We start from the raw sequence: 21,238 nt of genomic DNA, 5'->3' as shown, positions 1-21,238 counted from the left end.
GTCACTGGTGTTTTAGAGCCAAGTTCCATGAGCAATCATTCGTTAGCCCTTTAAGATTTGGGTTTTTCCAGACAGGTTCGCTGTTGTTAGATTTTCAAATGAGACTGACCTTACCAAAAAAAGCCAAAATCTCTTGGGGAGGAAAAAAACACTAAAATTTAATATAATTTGGTGATGTTAATTAATTCAAGCAAAGACCCTGGGACATACTGGTGCAGTCTGACCTAACCAGTGACGTTTTGTTTTTGGATGGCCCAGAAAAGATGAGATGTGTTTGGAGAAAAGGACATCTTCAGTTTACGCTTTTTTTTTTTTTTTAACTTGGCAAAAATAATTCAGTATTCCATCTGCGCAGCACCCTGGGGTCTGCTTGTCCCTCCCTGGCTCCAGCCCCCTAACCCAACCCACCCAAAGATCAGCAGTTGACACTTATTTGCAGGGAGGTAGAATTTTTTTTTAAGGTACTCAATTCTGAGGCCCTTAGCGCTTAGCAAAGCTCAAAAACACATGGCTACAGATAAAAACATGCTATCAGGGTTAGGTAATTTTGAAAACTGACTACCAGCAGCTGGTTAGACGTTTACAGGCTTTGTTAATAACTGATGTGTGTGAAGAGGAATTCGTTTCTTCAAGAGAAATTAATGTTCTAGAGATTACATTCCATAGTACCTGTAATTAAACAGCGTGGAGTTGCCTATGACTGATTTTGGGGGAGAGTGTGGTGATAAAGCAAAATTTGTAATTTTAGCCATCACTGTTGACTTCTGGAGTGTGAAACCATCTGATCAGAGGTCAGTGGTGCTAATTGTGGGAGTGGGGGTGGGGGAGGTGCTCTACAGCTGCTTTTAGATCAATCTAGGTCTGTAACCTTGGCTTGAATAATCTGACTGAAATACTAAGTGGGCTGGTTGAATGGCTTGACTGAACCAATGCCGTACAAGAATCAGAGTAGCAGCCTGAGGAATGTAATGCAAGTCCTGTCCCTTCTGTGTCTGTTTTCCTCATTAAAATCAAGCTCAGACAAGGATTCAAGGGCCTCTTCCTGCCACTTATGCATTATTTCTACTCACACAGATTCTGTATGCCCTGGAAAATTGGTGGGGGGAGGACTCCAATTTCAAAACTATTGGAAAACAGAGAAGAGAGGTCTCCAGTTCACCATCAGTCCCTCAAGTTCCTGCTGCCAATCAGACCCCCTCCCCCAGTATGGCTATTCTGTGATCACATCGTGGCTCCCAACCAAAGAAATAACCCAGGGCGGGTGACAGCTAGAATCTTCTCTGGCTGGCAGTCCCACAGGCCTAAGCGCAAATCTTGGTCCTGCCATTTATAAGGCATTTCCTACTTTGTGACAGGACTGTGAATCTCCAAAGTAACCTGACCTTAGAGAAGTCATAGGTAAAAAGTAAAAATAGTAAATGTTTTGCCCAGACCCCAGCACATGGTGCAGTGGCTGGGCAGCTGTGGTTATCTGGCCTGTCACTCAGTGCTGGGTGTACAGGGGAACACCGGCAAGCATCAAACCCTCCGGAACCTTCAGCTTCTCTGAGTACGTGAAAGGGGGCGTGGCCAGCCCTTCAGGTCTGGGCAGGTTCCTTAGAGAAGCAGTGCTGAAGCAAAGAGCATGCCCTGGAGGAGGGAACTTCTCAGGTGGTGGGAGACCACATTGCCGGCACTGCAAGACAGCAAGACGCTGTGGACGAGCCCTCGCAGGAGATCAGGCTGCACAGGCCAGACAGGATTCCCAGGACTGCCTTCTAAAGGTTTTCTTTTTCTTCAGTTTTACATTTTTTACTTTTTAATTTTTTAAGGCTTTTTAAAAATTATTTGAGACAGAGTCTCACTCTGTCGCTGTCGCCCAGGCTGGAATGCAGTGGCGCGATCTCGGCTCACTGCAACCTCCGCCTCAGCCTCCCGAGTAGCTGGGATTACAGGCGCCCGCCACCACGCCCCGGCTTTTTTTTTTTTTTTTTTTTTTCTGTAGAGACGTGATTTCACCATGTTGGCCAGGCTGCTTTCGAACTCCTGACCTCAGGTGATCTGCCCCCCACCCCCAACCCCTCGGCCTCCCAAAGTACTGGGATTACAGGCGTGAGCCCCCGCGCCTGGACTTTGCCTTTTTTTTTTTTTTTTGGCAGGGTCTCTGTTGCCCAGGCTGGAGTGCAGCGAGGCAATCATAGTTCACTGCATCGCTCAAGCGATCCACCCGCCTCGGCCTCCCCGATACCTGTGACTACAGGCACGCGCCACAATGCCCGGCTAATTTTTGTATTTTTTAGAGACGAGGTCTCACTATGTTGTCTAGGCTGGTCTTCAACTCCGGAGCTAAAGCGATCCTCCAGCCTCGGCCTCCCAAAGTGCTGGGATTACAGGCGTGAGCCACCGTGCCCGGCACAATTCATTTTTTATTAAATCAACAGAGTTTACAATATGACCATCTAAACATTGTTGACTAATGAGCTAAGATATTGTTGACTAATAAGGTATGATTATTTACCTTATTGTACAACCTTTTGTTTTCTCCAGTGTCGAAAACAGCATCATTTTTTATTTGCTTTTTTTTTAAATATATTTTTTGAGACGGAGTCTTACTCTGTCGTCTAGGCTGGTGTGCAGTGGCGCGATCTCAGCTCCCTGCAACTTCTGCCTCCCGGGTTCAAGCGATTCTCCTGCCTCAGCCTCCCCAGTAGCTGGGATCACAAGCGCCCACCACCATGCCCGGCTAATTTTTGTATTTTTAGTAGAGATAGGGTTTCACTACGTTGCCCAGGCTGGTTTCAAACTCCTGACCTCAGGTGATCCCCTCGCCTCGGCCTCCCAAAGTGCTGGGATTACAAGGGTGAGCCACTGCGCCCGGCCGTCATTTGCTTAATTTTCTACGCATCACCCAAATGTTCCAACAGACGTGTGGTAAAAGCCTCTGAATATCATTGTCCGCGTACTCAGAAGTATCAGATAATCCACCACAAATCAATAAAATTTTAGAAGTTTAAGTCGGTGAAGGAAATTGGACCCGGCACTTTCGGAGCCGGCTGCCCTGCTCTCCATCAGCAGGCGTTCCTGCATCTCATCTGACCTCCTCCGTCCAGAAAGGCGTAGGGACCTGCCCCAGGACGTCTGCGCGGCGAGGAGCATGGGAGAAGAGAGGGAGTGCAGGGCGCCCCTCGGTGGCGGGGAGCCTCCAGGACCTCACCAACCGGTCCCCTCGCTGCGCCCCGTCCGGCTCGCACTCCCGGCCCCGCCCACCCCTCGGGGCCCCTCCCGAGACCACGCCCCTTCCGCGGCCGTTGCTCCGCGCTTCTGCTTCCGGCGGCGCTGGTGGTGGCGCGCGGCGCGGAGCGGCGATGGCGGCGGGTGGCAGCGATCCGCGGGCTGGCGACGTAGAGGAGGACGCCTCACAGCTCATCTTTCCTAAAGGTTGGGCTCGGGGCTGCCAGACTCCCCCGCGCCACTTCGCGTGGTCGCCGCAGGCCTGGCGTTATGCGCGCTTCGCCCAAAGCCCTGCCTCAGCGGCGGCTTGGGCAAGCCCCGGCGCGGCGTGGGGCTGGGGAGGGAACATGGCCTTGGGAGGGACCGCCTGGGCAACTGGGTTATTTTATGTGATAACAAACTGCGAAGTTCCGGGGACCTGTGTCAAAGATAAACAAAGCCGGACACTCAGGTGGTAAGGACAGATTTTTAAACAGTAATACACTGTTGCACTAGGGAAAAGAGCCCAGCGTGAACCGAACTCAACTTCGATTAGTACAGAACCTCTGGGCGTTTTAACGGAGAATTAGGGAATAAGGATGTGGTGAGCGGGGCTCGGGGGAGTCGGGGAAGTGAGAAATGTAAAAAAGCGGGAAGAGGAGGATTGGTCCGTGTGAACCCAGCTTGGTTTGTTGACTGGCGCACCTGTCGAAGTTAGGCCCCTACCCTCCCACAGAGGCAGAGAGACAGAGTCCTATCTTCAGCTGTTGGCTGGAACAAACAAATTATTTTGGCAGCCTTGAGTTTTCTCACGCACGCACTTTAAGTGGTTGGGGAGGGTATTCCTAGGGATGAGGTCCTCAGCTTAAAAACTTGAAAATGTATACAGCTGTCTTACACTTTATTGATTTATTGATTGAGATAGGGTCTCGCCCTCTTGTCGAGGCTGGAGTATAGTGGCAAGATCAGAGCCCACTGCAACCTCAACCTCTCAACCGCTCAAGCTATCCTCCCACCTCAGCCTCCCAAGTAGCCGAGACCACAGATGCACGCCCCCATATCTGGCCCATTAAAAAAATTTTTTTCGTAAAGACAAAGTCTCACTATGTCGCCCAGGCTGGTCTCAAACTCCTGGGCTTAAGTTAACCACGGCACCTGACCTATCTTATTCTTTTATTCATTCATTCATTTACTTATTTAGAGACAGAGTCTTACTCTGTTGCCCAGGCTGGGGTGCAGTGGTACGAACTCGGCTCACTGCAACCTCCGTCTCCTGGGCTCAAGTGATTATCCTGCCTCAGCTTCCCGAGTAGCTGGGATTACAGGTGCCCACCACCACACCTGGCTAATTTTTGTATTTTCAGTAGAGCTGGGGTTTCACCATGTTGGCCAGCCTGTTCTCGAACTCGTGACCTCAGGTGATCCACCCAGCTCGGCCTCCCAGAGTGCTGGGATTACTGATGTGAGCCATTGCCTGGCAAAATAATAAATTTAAAATTAAAACGGAAATACTACCCTCTAAGAAATAAAAAATATAAAAATGAAAAAATGTTTATTATGTGTTTTTTGTATTTTATGGTTTAATACGTTAGAACTTACTATTTTAGTTGTTAATTTTTTTTTTATTTTATTTTTTTTTATTTTATTTTGAGATAGGGTTTCACTCTGTCACCCAGGCTGGAGTGCAGTGATGTGATCTCGGCTCACTGCAACCTACCCCTCCTAGTTTCAAGCCATCCTGCCTCAGCCTCCCAAGTAGCTGGGACTACAGGCGCCCGCCACCATGCCCAGCTAATTTTTGTGTTTTTAGTAGGGACGGTGTTTCACCATGTTGGCCAGGCTGGTCTCGAACTCCTGACCTCAAGTGATCCACCCACCTTGGCCTCCCAGTGCTGAGATTACAGGTGTGAGCCACCTCGCCCTGCCTTTTTTTTTTTTTTTTTTTTTTTTTTTGAGACAGGATCTCATTCTGCTACCTAGGTTGGAGTGCAGTGGTGTGATCACAGCTCACTGCAGCCTCAACCTTCCCTAGGCTCAGGTAATCCTCTCACCTCACTTCAGCCTCTGGAATACTTGGGACTACAAGTGCAGGCCACCACTCCTGGCTAATTTTTGTATTTTTTTGTGGAGACAAGGTTTCACCATGTGGCCCAGGCTGGTCTTGAACTCCTGGGCTCAGGTAATCTGCCTGCCTCGACCACCCAAAGTGTTAGAAAGTATAGGTGTGAGCCACTGCACCTGGCCTATTAATGGTCGTAATGACGTATCCTCGGTAAAATTTCCAGATGACATACAGCCAAGGAGTTGTTTTTCCTTTTTTAGCAACAGAGATTAATTATGGCCATTGTTCTTAAAATATTTGCACAAGAGAAAATAACAGGCAGATCCCCTGATCTATTTCCTTTTGTTTCTAAATAAATTTTGTGTGTGTGTGTGTGTATGTGCGCGCGTGTGCGCGCTTTCACTTGAAAATGTGCCTTGGGATTAGCCATGGGGAGAAGTCTTGGATCCCTCCTCTCCATAGTTACACAAAAGTGTCTGAACTGCCTCCCCCATCCCCATTTTGTTGATGCTGAATCCTGGGAATGCCTCCCAAAAGCTCTGTGGTAGGTCTCAGACACCACTTTCCTAGGCCCTCTGAGTTACAGTTTGGCTGCCTTGACCTTCCTTGGTTGAAGGGAATGAGGGTAATGTATTAGTAGTACTTGGGTATTGTTCTTAATGAGAAATAGGGACAGTTGACCAGTTTCCTGGTGTCCTAAAAGTTCCATTCCTTTCCATTTAACAAGTAATTTGGTTTAGTGCAGAAAGGGACCATCTCTTTTTTTTTTTTTTTTTTTTTTTTTTGAGACGGAGTTTCACTGTTGTTGCCTTAGGCTGGAGTGCAGTGGCACAATCTCGGCTCACTGCAACCTCCACCTCTCGGGTTCAAGCAATTCTTCTGCCTCGGCCTCCTGAGTAGGTGGGAGTACAGTCATGTGCCACCACTCCCGACTAATTTTTGTATTTTTAGTAGAGATGGGGTTTCACCATGTTAGGCTGGTCTCGAACTCCTGACCTCAGGTGATTCACCTGCCTTGGCCTCCCAAAGTGCTGGGATTACAGGCGTGAGCCACTGCTCTTAGCCTGGGAGGCATCTCTTAACATTGATTTTTCCAGGACCTGTAAAAGCATCAAAGTTCCAACAAACAGATTTGTAACTGATTAGCTGCTGCTTCCCTTTTTTTTTTTTTTTTTTTGGCCTGATGTCATTTGTTACTGTCACTTCAGAGTTTGGAGGTTCTGCAGTCCTGATATATAATGCCTTTTCCTCTACTCATTGCTGTGAGGCAGTAGTTTCTTCTGTACCTATACTGCCTCAGTGTTAAGGATTAAAAGAGGTAAGTTTCCTGGTATACAAATAGGCTCTCACTGTAGTACATCCCCTGTTATAGGCTAGAAGACTGAAAAAGAAGGTGTTCTGAGGTTTTCGTTTAAACTCTCCTGCCCTCAGGTAGAAAATAGTTTTTGGTTACCTATTTTTTAATTTATATTTTAATTTTATTTCAATAGTGCTCCAACTGTATTGGCAGCCTATTCTATTTAGTAGCAATGAGTACCTTTCAAATAAAAATACAGTTTCCTCCTGACCCACCACTTAAAACTGTCTGTGTTGTAAAAGGAAAATGAAGCTCTTGTCAGTTACCTGGCTTGAGAAATGGGAAGGCATTACTCTGAGGGAGGTGTTAGTGATTTCCCTGATAGTAAACAGACCCATAGCACATGTAAATGTGAAATTGCAAGTCGTTTTGGCTTTTCCTCACTGTTGCTTCCTCTTCAGTGTGGGGTTATAAACATGAATTCATGTTTATGAATGGTTCCTACTCTAAGGGAACTCACTGTTAAGAGAAAGGCAGATAAAAACTATCTCTAATACTTTGAGATAAACATTAGGAATATAAGATCCTGCAGGAACGTAAGGGAGAGAATGATTTTCCCAAGGGTAACAGCATTTTTTAACAGAACTATTGTAGAAATGTAGAAGGTAGCCGTATATTATGAAAAGGGGCCATGGGTTTCTTTTTCTCTCAAACCTAATTCTTAAAAATTGCTTATAACATTTGTGTGTGCACAAAAATAGATTTTGGGGTACATTATATTTATTTCCAGACACTTGGCCCTATTTAACATGTAACAATTCTTAAAATTGAGAGTATAATACTAGCATTATGGAAGTAGGAAGATGATGAGCTGATGCCGGCTAGAGGGAAGGAATTGTCAGTGTACTCTTGAAATCAGTAACTAGTCTATGTGTTATTACTTAGTAGCATGTCTAGGTCAGGTTTTTGGTGTCAGAATCTAGCTCAGACAAGCTAAATGTTAGTGTCTCGTGAACTCCACTGTGCCTTGTGTTATGTAACTGTGCCTTGTGGTATGTAACTGTGGGTGAACTTAAAGATGTGGAGTAGCTGCAGGCATAAAAAAGAAGGAGATCCCAGCCTGGGCAGTGTGGTGAAACCCCCATCTCTACCAACAACACACAGGGTGTGGTGGCGTGTGCCTGCAGTCCAGCTACCTGGGAGGCTGAGATGGGGATGGGGCATCACCTGAGCTCAGGGAGGTCAAGGCTGCAGTGAATTGTATTCATGCCACTACACTCCAGCCTGGGTGACAGATTGAGACTCTGTCTCAAAAAAAAATAAAAGAACGAAATCATATCTTTTGCAGCAACATGGATGGAGCTGGAGGCCATTCACTTAAGCAATTAACACAGGAACAAAAGACCAAGCACCTCACATTCTTATAAGTGGGAGTTAAACCTTGAGTATATATGGACAGAAGGGAACAACAGACACTGAGGCCTAGTTGAGGGGGTGGGTGGTACAAATTGAAAAACTATGTATCAGTACTATGCTTATCACTTGGATGACAAAATAGTCTGTTCGCCAAACCTTCACAACACCCATTTTCCCTGTAGTACAGACCTGCACATGCACTCTGAACCTAAAATAAAAGTTCAAAAAAAAGCAGATGTGGAGTAGGAAACCCCTCGATTTCTGCAGGGGCGGAGAAATGTTCAAATGCACAGTGAACATTTAGAAGCAAACTTTTGAAGGAGTATTTTCAGCTGCCATTTATGCTTCTCACAAATAGAGTTTGAAACAGCTGAGACACTTCTAAATTCAGAAGTTCATATGCTTCTGGAACATCGAAAGCAGCAGAATGAGAGTGCAGAGGATGAACAGGAGCTCTCAGAAGTCTTCATGAAAACATTAAACTACACAGCCCGTTTCAGTCGTTTCAAAAACAGAGAGACCATTGCCAGTGTTCGTAGGTGAGTGCTAAAAGAAAGTTTTTATTAATCCAAACCATTGGACAACTGCATGTAGAATGCTGTCCCCTCCCCCTTTCCCAGGTGTCACTTGTGAATTTAAGTAAAATAATGTTAGGCTGGGCATGGTGGCTCACACCCAGCACTTTGGAAGGTTGAGGCAGCAGATCACTTGAGGCCAGGTGTTCAAGACCAGCCTGGTCGATATAGCAAAAACCCGTCTCTGCTAAAAATGCAAAAAATTAGCTGGTGGTACACACCATTAATCTTAGCTGCTCAGGAGGCCGAGGCAGGAGAATCGCTTGAATCTGTAGGCCAAGGTTGCAGTGAGCCGAGATTGCGCAACTGCACTCCAACCTGGGCAACTTAGAAGACCAGAATTTCAGCCAGGTGTGGTGGCTTACACCTGTAATCCACACTTTGTGGAGCTGAGGTGGACCAGTCTCTTGAGGCCAGGAGTTCAAGACCAGCATGTGCAACATGGTGAAACTCGTGTCCCTACAAAAAAAAATACAGAAATTAGCCAGGTGTGGTGGCAGGTACCTATGGTCCTAGTTACTTGGGAGGCCGAAGTGGGAGGATCATGTGAGCCTGGGAGGTTGAGGCTTTAGTGAGCTGTGATTGTGCCACTGTACTCCAGTCTGGGAACAGATTCAAATATGAATCTGTCATATTTTGTGTAAGTCCAGTATGTGTGATCTAAATGGTACTGTTAGTGGGGAAGTAACTTTTTTTGTTATTTTTTTTAGAGATGGGGAGACTTACTATGTTGTCTAGGCTGGTCTCAAACTCCTGGCCTCAATTGATCCTCCAACCTTAGCCCCCCAAAGTGCTGGGATTGGCCGGGTGCAGTGGCTCATGCCTGTAATTCCAGCACTTTGGGAGACCAAGATGGGCACATCACTTGTGGTCAGGAGTTCAAGACCAGCCTGACCAAAATGGTGAAATCTCGTCTACTAAAAATACAAAAATTAGCTGGGCGTGGTAGCGCATGCCTGTAGTCCCAGCTACTTGGGAGCCTGAGAAAGGAGAATTGCTTGAACCCGGGAGAGGGAGGTAGCAGTCAGCCAAGATCGTGCCACTGCACTGCAGCCCGGGTGACATAGAGTGAGACTCCATCTCAAAAAAAACAAAGTCCTCGAATTAGAGGTAAGCCACCATGTCCAGCCTATAGATAGATAGATAGATAGATAGATAGATAGATAGATAATAGTATTTGTACCTATGTATGAGGTACATGTGATATTTTGTTACTTAGAATGTGTAATGAGTATGTTAGGGTATTGAGGGTATTGATCATTTCTATGTATTAGGAACATGTCAAGTCTCCCTTAGCTATTTTTATTTTATGTATTTATTCATTGATTTTAGAGACAAGGTCTCACTATGTTGCCCAGGCTGAAGACGTCTTGAACTCCTGGACTCAAGTGATCCTCCTGCCTTGGCCTCCCAAAGTGCTAGGATTACAGGCATGAGCTGCTAAGCCTGGCCTCTTCTACCTTTTTTTTGTTTTGTTTCGTTTTGTTTTGAGACAGTCTCACTTCATCACCCAGATTGGAGTGTAGTGGTGCGATCTTGGCTCACTGCAACCTCCACCTCCCAGGTTAAAGCAGTTCTCATGCCTCAGCCTTCCAAATAGCTGGGACTACAGACACACACCACCACACCCGGCTAATTTTTTTAGTTTTTTGTTTTTTTGGTTTTGTTTGTTTGTTTGTTTGTCTGTTTTGAGACGGAGTCTAGTTCTGTCACCCAGGCTGGAGTGCAGTGGCGCGATCTTAGCTCACTGCAGCCTCCGCCTCCCGGGTTCAAGCAATTCTCCTGCCTCAGCCTCCCGAGTAGCTGGGAGTAGCCCGCCACTGCACCCAGCTAATTTTTGTGTTTTTAGTAGAGATGGGGTTTCACCACGTTGGCCAGGCTGGTCTTGAACTCCTGACCTCCGTTGATCCACCCGCCTCGGCCTCCCAAAGTGCTGGGATTACAGGCGTGAGCCAGTGCGCCTTGGCAATTTTTGTATTTTTAGTAGAGACGGGGTTTCGCCATGGTGCTCAGGCTGGTCTCGAACTCCTCACGTCAAGTGATTACCCACCTTGGCCTCTCAGAGTGCTGGAATTACAGGTGTGAGCCACTACACCTGGCCGTCTAGCTATTTTTAAATACTAGCTACGTTTGATCCCTTTTTTCCTGTTGATTACTCTTTGATTTTTGTTGTTTATTTGTTTTTGATTGTTTTGATTTTTTTTTTTTCCTTTTGATTAGCTTGCTACTCCAGAAAAAGCTTCATAAGTTTGAGTTGGCCTGTTTGGCCAACCTTTGCCCAGAGACTGCTGAGGAGTCCAAGGCTCTAATCCCAAGGTTAGTACCAGTTGTGATAAGTTCTCTGTATACTGGATAAATTCCTACAAATAGAATTGGTGTGTCTAAAATGTGTATGCGTAATATATTTGGGTACATAATTGCCAATATTGAATGAAAGTGCCTTTTTTTTTTTTTTTTTTTTTGAGACGGAGTTTCGCTCTTGTTGCCCAGGCTGGAGTGCAGTGGTGTGATCTCGGCTCACCACAACTTCTGTCTCCTGGGTTCAAGCGATTCTCCTGCCTCAGCCTCCCGAGTAGCTGGGATTACAGGCATGCACCACCACACTTGGCTAATTTTGTGTTTTTAGTAGAGATGGGGTATCTCCATGTTGGTCAGGCTAGTCGCGAACTCCCAGCCTCAGTTGATCCACCCGCCTCGGCCTCCCAGAGTGCTGGGATTATAGGCGTGAGCCACCGTGCCCAGCCGAAAGTGCCCTTTTAACAGTGTGTGAGAATGATGGTTTTATACCACACCAAGTGATAGCAAAAATATGAAACAGCTGGAACTTCTGTACGCTGATGGTAGGATTGTGAGTGTTAATTAGAACAATCATTTTGGAGAGTGATTTGGCTATGTCTGGTAAAGATGAATATACTCCAAGTTCCAAAAATCCATTCCTGGTACATATCCTAAAGGTAACTCACACAAGTTTAGAAGGAGACGTATATTTTAGTGTTCATTGCTGCATTGTTTTGTTTTTAGTAGACATGGGGTTTCACCATGTTGGCCAGGCTGGTCTCAAACTTCTGGCCTCAAGTGATCTGCCTGCCTCAGCCTCACAAGTGCTGGGATTACAGGCATGAGCTGCAGTGCCCAGCCTCATGCTCCACTGCTAATCATAGCAGAAATTTGATAATCTCTTGGCCAGTAAGAAAATGGATAAATGAATCATTGTATAATCATACAATGTTTATTATACAGCAGTAAAAAAAAAATCAATGAACTAGAACCACATGGAATATCAACATATGCCAGAATGAATTTTGAGGAAAAAAATTGCAGAAGGATAAATACAGTATGATGCCATTTCTTATAAAGTTTGAAACTATGCTGCATATTATTTATGTATCCATAAATGTGTAGTCAGTATAAAAATATGTATGGCAAAACAAATTTTTTTTAAATGTATGGCAATGATAAATACTAAATTGAGGATGGTGGTTGTTTCTGGGGAAGGAGGGAAGGTACTGGTCTAGGAGAGTGTACACAGCCATCCACTTTTCCTGCTTATTAAAGAACTCTGGGCTGGGCGCAGTGGTTTAAGCCTGTAATCCCAGCACTTTGGGAGGCCGAGGCAGGTGGATCACAAGGTCAGGAGGTTGAGACCATCCTGGCCAACATGGTGGAACTCCATCTCTACTAAAATACAAAATTAGCTGGGTGTGGTGGTGTGCGACTGTAGTCCCGGCTACTCGGGAGGCTGAAGTAGGGGAATCACTGGAACCCGAGAGGTGATGGTTGCAGTGAGCCGAGATTGCGCCACTGCACTCCAGTTTGGCAATAGAGCGACACTCCGTCTCAAAAAAAAACTCTGGCCAGGTGTGGTGGCTCACACCTGTAATCCCAGCACTTTGAGAGGTTGAGGCAGGAGGATCACCTGAGGTCAGGAGTTCGAGACCAGCCTTGCCAGTGGTGAAACCCCGTCTCTACTAAAAATATAAAAATTAGCTGGGTGAGGGCTGGGTGTGGTGGCTTACGCCTGTAATCCCAGCACTTTGGGAGGCTGAGGCGGGCGGATCACGAGGTCAGGAGATCGAGACCGTCCTGGATAACACGGTGAAACCCTGTCTCTACTAAAAATACAAAAAATTAGCTGGGCGTGGTGGCGGGCACCTGCAGTCCCAGCTACTTGGGAGGCTGAGGCAGGAGAATGGTGGGAATCCGGAAGGCGGAGCTTGCAGTGAGCCGAGATTGCGCCACTGCACTCCAGCCTGGGCGACAGAGCAAGACTCCGTTTGGTAGGCTGAGACAGGAGAATCACTTGAACCCTGGAGGCGGAGGTTTCGGTGAGCCGAGATCATGCCACTTCACTCTAGCCTAAGAGGCAAGAGCGAAACTCCATCTCAAAAAAAAGAAAAAAAAAAACCTCTAAGTCAAGTGGGGCTAACTGTAAAGGTATATTTTTTATACCTTTTATCTTTTATATGTTTGAAATATTTTGTAATGTTTTATCAGGAAAAGTGGAAAAGAAATCCAGATGAAAGGTAAAGGTGTTAGAGATGTGGGCAGTAGATTAGCACGCCTCAAAGAAGAGTGTGGGGAAATTGCCAGTCGCCAAATCACTCATTTCTTTTCATTTTCTTGTAGCTTGGAGGGACGGTTTGAAGATGAGGAACTGCAGCAGATTCTTGATGATATCCAGACAAAGCGCAGCTTTCAGTATTAATCTCCAAACATCACTGCTGCTCGGAGAAACCACATCCCCAGGCATAACACCACCTTCCCACTGTCTGGGGCTGACTTGCACAGAAATTCTGTTGAAGACAGTTGAGAATTCCTTTGGAGAAAACAGCCCAGCTTGACGTGGGGTTAGGTTGCTGTTTCAAATAACTCACAGGCCCAGGTGACATGGAATCTTGGAGCAGCCTCGTGCAGTGGCAGCCAGTGGCTTCCTGAACGTGCCTCTGCGAAGTGTGAGATGAGGGGTCACATAACCACACTGTTGAGTACCTCATTCCTGGTTTTTGGCCTCCACATCATCTTTTTTCTTAATATTTCATGTTTTAATTTCAGGGTGTTTATACTTTTTGAAACTAGACCAGAACATAGTAGACTTTATAGAGAAAGACCAGTTTTACCTAGATAATAAAGGAAGAATTAAACCGCTGTTAGTTTGAAATGCTTTTTTTTTTTTTTTTTTTTTTTTTAATAATGGAGATAGGGTCTTAACTCTTGTCCAGGCCGGAGGAGTGCAGTCGTACAGTCATGGCTCACTGAAGTCTTGACCCCGCTGCCTCAGCCTCCAAAATAACTGGGGCCACAGGTGTGCACCACAACTCTCAGCTAATTTTTAAAATTTTTTATAGAGGTGGGGTTTTACTATGCTGTCCAGACTGGTCTTAAACTCCTGGGCTCAAGTGATCCCCCTGCCTTGGCCTCCCAAACTGGTGAGATTACAGGCATGAGCCACCACAACTGGCCTGAAATTCTTAAAGGATGGGAGTGTCGATGACAGCACCTTGGCATCGTTGTGCCTAACCTGGGAGACGGAAGAAGCACGCCATGGGAAGTGTTTACACTTGGGGACAAGTGCTAAGTATTGTGGAGCCCATAGCCCCTTGAGATAGATGGCTACTTTGCCTTTCTTCTTGAACTGTCTTGCAGAATGTGGATTTGGGGTAAGTGGTCTTGAAGGATTCATTTAGTCACCCTCAAATTAAGATTTTTACTTCATCTTTCTTGGGCCTGCACCTCCAAGATAACAAAGAAGAAACAATGGTCGTGCCAAAGAGGTCCACAACCAGGTGTGCACTGTTCACTGCAGCCCATTTGCTGTATGAACTGTGGTGGTTGTGTGCCCAATGACAAGGCTACTAAGAAATTCATCATTTGAAACGTAGAGGCCGCAGCAGTCAGCGATGTTTCTGAAATGAGCATCCTTGACGCCTGTGTACTTCCCAGGCTGGATGTGAAGCTACATTACCATGTGAGTTGTGCCATTCACAGCACAGTGGTCAGGAATTGAGCTCATGAAGCAGGCAAGGACCAAACACCTCCACCCCAACGTAGACCTGCAGGTGCTGCCCCATGACCTCCACCAAAGCCCATATAAGGAGCGGAGTTGTTAAGGACTGAAGAAAAACTTCTCTGGAGAAAAATAAAATTGCAATTCTACTTAAAAAAATTTTTTTTTTTTACTTCATAGGCCAGGCTTGAAGTTCTGAACACTTTGAAGTCTCCAATTATGAGGGATCCAGTCTAAGCCTCTGGCCTGCTAATTAGCAATAAGTGCTTTATTTGGAAGGAGGGAGTCATCCACTCTTGAGCCACTGCAGTGAAGTCACTTGATCTCAGTCTGGGGGAAAACACTTCAATAGCTAAACATTCTAGCTTTGATTTTTCTGAAGGGAATACACTTGTTTTCAATTTTGGGGTTTTTCTTTGGGGCACTTGCTTGACTCTGTATGAACTTGTGATCCAAGGAAAAAGGAGAAAGAACAGTGTTGGCTTTTAAAATCAGGATGGTTTTATGTTTGCTACGAAATAAGGCAAGAATAAAAAATTCTTGTTTTTATTTATTTATTTATTTATTTTTTGAGATAGAGTCTGGCTCTGTTGCCCAGGATGCAATGGCGCAATCTTGGCTCACTGCAACCTCTGCCTTCTGGGTTCAAGTGATTCTCCTGCCTCAGCCTCCCAAGTAGCTGGGATTACAGGTACCTACCACCACGCCTGGCTAATTTTTTGTGTTTTTAGTAGAGACAGGGTTTCACCACGTTCGCCAGGCTAGTCTTGAACTGACCTCAAGTGATCCTCCCACCTCGGCTTCCCAAAGTGCTGGGATTACAGGCGTGAGCCACCGGCCAATCTTTTTATCCTTGAGCAACTTCGCTTCTTTGAGCCTCATTGGTGTTCTCAATTGTGAAATATGGATAATAGTATCTGCCCCATGGGTATTTTGAGAAGGTTGAATGAAGAGGAAATTATTACAAAGAGCCTAGAGGTGTCTGATATATAGTATGTTCCAGTAAATGTTCACTATTCTTAGCATCTCAGGCAGATGAGCTAGTATAGATAGATGATTAAGTCAGTTTGCTTCATAGAAATTAGTGCAAGAATTTGGTAGCCTACCAACTGATAGTATCAGACTTGGAAAATAAATGAAATTGGGCCAGGCGTGGTGGCTCACCCTTGTAATCCCAGCGCTTTCGGAGGCCGAGGCAGGCGGATCACCTGAGGTTGGGAGTTTGAGACCATCCTGACCAACGTGGAGAAACCCCGTCTCTACTTAAAATACAAAATTAGCGGGGCGTGGTGGCGCATGCCTGTAATCTCAGCTACTCTGGAGGCTGAGGCAGGAGAATTGCTTGAACCTGGGAGGCAGAGGGGGTGGCGAGCCAAGATTGCACCATTGTACTCCAGCCTAGGCAACAAGAGCGAAACTGTCTCAAAAAAAAAAAAAAGTGAAATTGCTTACCCAAATCTCCAGTTAACTGTTTTGTTTTTTAATGCTTGATGAATTTGTATGTCATTCTTGGGCAGTGGCCATGCTGTCTTCTCTATATTGTTCCAATTTGGGTATATGTGCTGCCAAAGTGAGTACTGCAGAATTATTTCTTGAGAGAGGCACTTACATCTGCTGATTGGCACTAAAGCAGTGGAATGGGAAGAAGAGACTTGGAAGGCAGCCCAGACGATCCAGGCATGTGCTAGATGGCAGCTGAGGAGCACGGTGCTACCATCTTTACTGGCGTTTCCACCTATGTGCCAGGGGTTCTGTGAGCTACCTGAGAATACTGAAGTATATAATGCTCTGGCACATAGTTAGGCACTAATCAGTGGTATTTATCAAGGTGATTAAAAGCAGATTTAAAAAGCAGCTCACAGTTGGGCGCGGTGGCTCACACCTGTAATCCCAGCACTTTGGGAGGCCGAGGCAGGTGGATCACCAGAGGTCAGAAGTTCGAGACCAGCCTGGCCAATGTGGTGAAACCCTGTCTCTACTAAAAATACAAAAATTGGCCACGTGTGGTGGCGGGCACCTGTAATCCTAGCTACTTGGGAAGCTGAGGCAGGAGAATTGCTTGAACCCGGGAGGTGGAGGTTGCAGTGAGCCAAGATCATGCCATTGCACTCCAGCCTGGGCAACAAGAGCGAGACTCCATCTTGAAAAAAAATAAAATAATAAAAAGCAGCTCATACTAGGGAACTTGGTAAAGCAACCTCATGCTGTTATAGGTTGAAAGCCTGGTCAGCTATTCTGCAAGACAGTCAAAAATTGTTTACAGGGCAGGACAGCATATTGCTATTGAAAATAGCTATTAGGAGACCTTGCACAATTTGTGAAACATTGTTAGGCTCATTGTACTGTGTAAAATCAGGAAAGAATTTGGGAACATACTGATACAACAAAAAGATGGGTTGTCAAACCCTCACTTCACCAGAAAGCTAAATTAACCAGATAAGTCTTTCTGAAAGTTTTAGTGTCTTAGTTTGTTCCTGCGCTGTAACAGAATACCTTAGACTGGGTAACCTATAAATAATAGGAATTTATTTCTCACAGTTTTGGAAGCTGGCAAATGCAAGATCCAGGTGCTGGTACGTTCAGTGTCTGGCAAGGGCGGCTTTCTGGTCCAAGATGGTGCCTTTTTTTCTGCATCTTCCATAGGGAATGAACAACTCCTTATGGTAGAAGGGATGGAAGGACCAGGCTTTTTTTTTTTTTTTTTTTTTTTTGATACAGCAGGATCTTGCTCTGTCGCCCAGGCTGGAGTGCAGTGGCATGATTAAGGTTCACTGCAGCCTCAATCTCCCGGGCTCCAGCGATCGTCCCACCTCAGCCTCTTGGATAGCTGGGACCACAGGCACGAGCTACCATGCCTGGCTAATTTATTTTTTGTAGAGACGGGGTTTCGCCATGTTGCCCGGGCTGGTCTGGAATTTCTGACCTCTAGCAGTCCACCTGTTTCCACCTCCCAAATGCTGAGATTAGAGGCATGAGTCACTGCACCCAGCCCGCAGCCTCTTTTATAAGGGCATTAATCCCCTTCGTGAGGGATATTCTCTCATGACTTAATCACCTGCCAAAGACCCCACCTCTTAATACTACATCAGTGATGGGTTCAATGTATCAATTGGGTGGGAGGGGGCACATTCAGACCATAGCATCTAGTCATTCTGGTTTTATTAAAATTTATTAGACCTGAGGCATGAAAAATAGCATACTAGATGGGACTTCAGCATCGATGAGTTGCCTTAGTAATACTGTTAATAAAAAGCACTAAATATGCCACTGGTGTCAGATAATTTTTTTACAAAAAATTTTATACTTACAGAAAACCTGGAAAGACTAGTACATTGATACCTGTGTGTTCACCATCTTGATGTAACGGATAACATGCTATTTGCTTTATCTGTATTTCATTGCTAGGAATGGGGCACTATAGCACTTAGGAACACTGACAAGTATTGCATGTTATTGAATATCCAGCTCATATTGAAGTTTTCCTTGGGGAGAGTTCTGGGTCAAGGGTCAGTCCCAGTAGTGGTGTAGCTCAGTTGTCAGGGTCTAACCTAACAATTGCGGTGAGAAATATTGAGGAAATATATGTGGTTACAGCTCTCAAGTTTCTGTAAAGATCTTTGACTAGATAAAAGTACCTGTTTGCAACTCCTGAATGGGAGATGGGACTAGGGAGACTGCAGGTCCTGGGTAGATTCTGATCAGTATTTGTGCCTACACCCGGCTCTCCTCTCTCCATCAGCGGAAGAGCAGTTTGGAACTAAACAAGGAGAATGCACATTCAATGACAGCAGAGTAGGGGCAGATCTGCTAGAGTCCATCAAACATGGAGCAGGTTCAAAGCAGCGGTGTATGCCTCCCTTCCGTTGTGTGGCACTGCGTATTTTTTTTTTTTTTTTTGAGATGGAGTTTCACTGTTGTTGCCCAGGCTGGAGTGCAATGGCACGATCTCGGCTCACCGCAACCTCCGCCTCCCAGGTTCAAGCGATTCACCTGCTTCAGCCTCCCAAGAGCTGGGATTACAGGCGTATGCCACCACACCCAGCTAATTTTTTTGTATTTTTAGTAGAGACGGGGTTTCACCATGTTAGCCAGGATGGTCTGTATCTCCTGACCCCATGATCCGCCTGCCTCGGCCTCCCAAAGTGCTGGGATTACAGGCACGAGCCACCGTGCCCGGCCTGCACTGCGTACTTACTAGCAAATGTTTATTGAGCCCCCATTTTGAATAGCGTCAGTGTGGAGCTACAAGGAGAAACAAGAATACCTGAAATTACAGAATTTGAGGAGAGAGCTCGTGAGATAGGGGTGAGGGAAACAGCCTAGGAGACAACTGGGAATTTTGAAAGATTCGCAAGGCAAAGCTGTCAGACAGCTTCCTTTGAGATGGGCACATCCCATATCTGAACTGTCCAGTGTACTAGCCACTGGCTGCATGGAGCTTCTGCATATGGTAGGCTAATGACTTAGGAACTGGATTTTAAGCTTAAATTTTATTTATTTTTGAGACAGTCTCCCTCTGTCAACCAGGCTGGAGTGCAGTGGCACGATCCCGGCTCACTGCAACCTCCGCCTCCGAGGTTCAAACGATTCTCCTGCCTCAGCCTCGTGAGTAGCTGGGATTACAGGCACCCGCTACCACGCCCAGCTGATTTTTGTATTTTTTTAGTAGAGACAGGGTTTCACCATGTTAGCCAGGCTGGTCTTGAACTCCTCACCTCAGGTGATCTGCCTGCCTTGGCCTCCCAAAGTGCTGGTATTATAGGTGTGAGCCACCACACCCGACCATAAGTTTAAAATTCTCATAGTCACATATGGTGAGTGACTAATGTATTGGACAGTGCAGCTCTTAGCTACCAACAATGACCTGCAGGGCACTGAGATCAAAGAGAATTTCAGCAAGATGAACAATGCCCACAAGAGCAGCAGTGATAACAGGAACATTAATCAAACGTCGATCCCCCAAATTCTGAGATCAAAAGATGCATGTCACTTTCATTGAGTCCTATATTTCGATGTACCCTAAATTCTGTTTTTAGAAGTCTGCCTCTTCGGCCAAGGCAGCTCCTGACAAGCCCCCCAACAAAGGCCGTCTGAGGCGGTGGTGGCGCCTGCAGGGACCACTAGCAGCCGCGGGCTGAGGGGAGGTCGGGACCGAGGCAGGGCTGCTGTATCCCACCAGAGGAAGGCCGAGTATCCCAGCGCGGGAGGAGCAGCCCCCCGTGCCAGGCCTCCCGATGTCCCCAGGCAGCAGCCCCAGGCCGCAAAATCCCTACCTCCAGTTCAGGGCAAGAAGAGTCCACGACTCCTATGCCAACAACTGATAAAGATTGCAAAGAAGAAAAAGAGGAAGATGATTCTGCCCTCCCTCGGGAAGTTTACATTGCTGCATCCAGACCTAGCCGGGGATGGTGCAGTAGGAGCAGGACATGTGTTTCTCCTCATGGTGATACAGAGAACACCTGAAGCTCTCGGTGCAAGACTGGTTCATTGCAGCTCATCTGCAAATCAGAACCAAGTACAGACCAACTCGATTATGATGTTGGAGAAGAGCATCAGTCTCCAGGTGGCATTAGCAAGGAGGAAGAAGAAGAGATTAATCAGTGAAGAGGAGATGCCATTCAAAGTTGACCCAAGAGATGAGACCTACAAACCCCTCTTAGAAAGGGAAACCCCAAAGCCACGCGAAAATCAGGGAAGGTGAAAGGAGAGAAGGAGAGGAGGGAAATTAAAGTGGAAGTAGAGGTAGAGGTGAAAGAAGAGGAGAATGAAATTAGGAAGGATAAGGAACCTCCGAGGAAGAGAGGAAGAAGATGGAAAGATGGCAAAAGTCCACATTTACCCAGAAGGAGAAAAAAGCCTGCAACCCAGTATGTCCGTTGTGAGATGGAAGGATGTGGAACTGTCCTTGCCCATCCTGGCTATTGACAGCACCACGTTAAATAGCATTTGTTGAAGAAAAAATATGTATGTCTGCATCCCTCCTGTGGACTACTCTGTAGGCTCCAGAAGCAACTTCTATGACATGCCAAACATCATACAGATCAAAGGGATTCTGTCTGTGAATACTGTGCTCAGGCCTTCAAGAGTTCCCACAATCTGGTAGTGCACCAGATTGTTCACATTGGCGAGAAGCCGTTATTACAATGTGAGATCTGTAAATTTACTTATCGGCAAAAGGCGTCTCTTAATTGGCACATAAAGAAGCATGAGGCCGGGCGCGGTGGCCCATACCTGTAATCCCAGCACTTTGGGAGGTCAAGGCAGGTGGATCGCCTGAGGTCAGAAGTTCGAGACCACCCTGGCCAACATGGTGAAACCCCATCTCTACTAAAAATACAAAAATTAGCTGGGCGTGGTGGTCCATACCTGTAGTCCCAGCTACCCGGGAGGCTGAGGTGGGAGAATTGCTCGAACCCATGAGGCAGAGGTTGCAGTGAGCCGGGATCATGCCACTGCACTCCAGCCTGGGCGACAAGAGTGAGACTCTGTCTCAAAAAGATAAATAATTAAGGCCGGGCACACGCGGTGGCTCACGCCTGTAATCCCAGCACTCTGGGAGGCCGAGGTGGATGGATCACGAGGTCAGGAGATCGAGACCATCCTGGCTAACATGGTGAAACCCCATCTTTACTAAAAATACAAAAAATTAGCTGAGTGTGGTGGCGGGCGCCTGTAGTCCCAGCTACTCGGGAGGC

General features: G+C 46.3%; 1 protein-coding gene, 1 non-coding gene and 1 pseudogene across 2 annotated transcripts; 2 read left to right on the top strand and 1 right to left on the bottom strand.

Annotated features, from left to right (window-relative positions):
* The first annotated feature begins 3,289 nt into the window (after window positions 1–3,289).
* POLR2D (RNA polymerase II subunit D) lies at window positions 3,290–15,092 on the top strand. The gene is given in 4 exon segments (NM_001251959.3): window positions 3,290–3,417; window positions 8,323–8,503; window positions 10,760–10,855; window positions 13,166–15,092. Coding segments are annotated over 4 exon segments (429 nt in total). The 5' UTR covers window positions 3,290–3,344; the 3' UTR covers window positions 13,245–15,092.
* Window positions 15,093–16,015: 923 nt separating this feature from the next.
* On the bottom strand, window positions 16,016–16,121 carry LOC112208456 (U6 spliceosomal RNA). The gene has a single exon (XR_002942938.1). It is a non-coding gene; the product is annotated as a U6 spliceosomal RNA (small nuclear RNA).
* A 3,247-nt stretch (window positions 16,122–19,368) lies between these two features.
* LOC100613432 (E3 ubiquitin-protein ligase ZFP91-like) lies at window positions 19,369–20,869 on the top strand (annotated as a pseudogene).
* Window positions 20,870–21,238: the final 369 nt, after the last annotated feature.

This window comes from Pan troglodytes, chromosome 13, assembly GCF_028858775.2.
Source record: "Pan troglodytes isolate AG18354 chromosome 13, NHGRI_mPanTro3-v2.0_pri, whole genome shotgun sequence".
Lineage (NCBI taxonomy): Eukaryota > Metazoa > Chordata > Mammalia > Primates > Hominidae > Pan > Pan troglodytes.
This window is presented reverse-complemented; position numbering and strand designations above follow the sequence as displayed.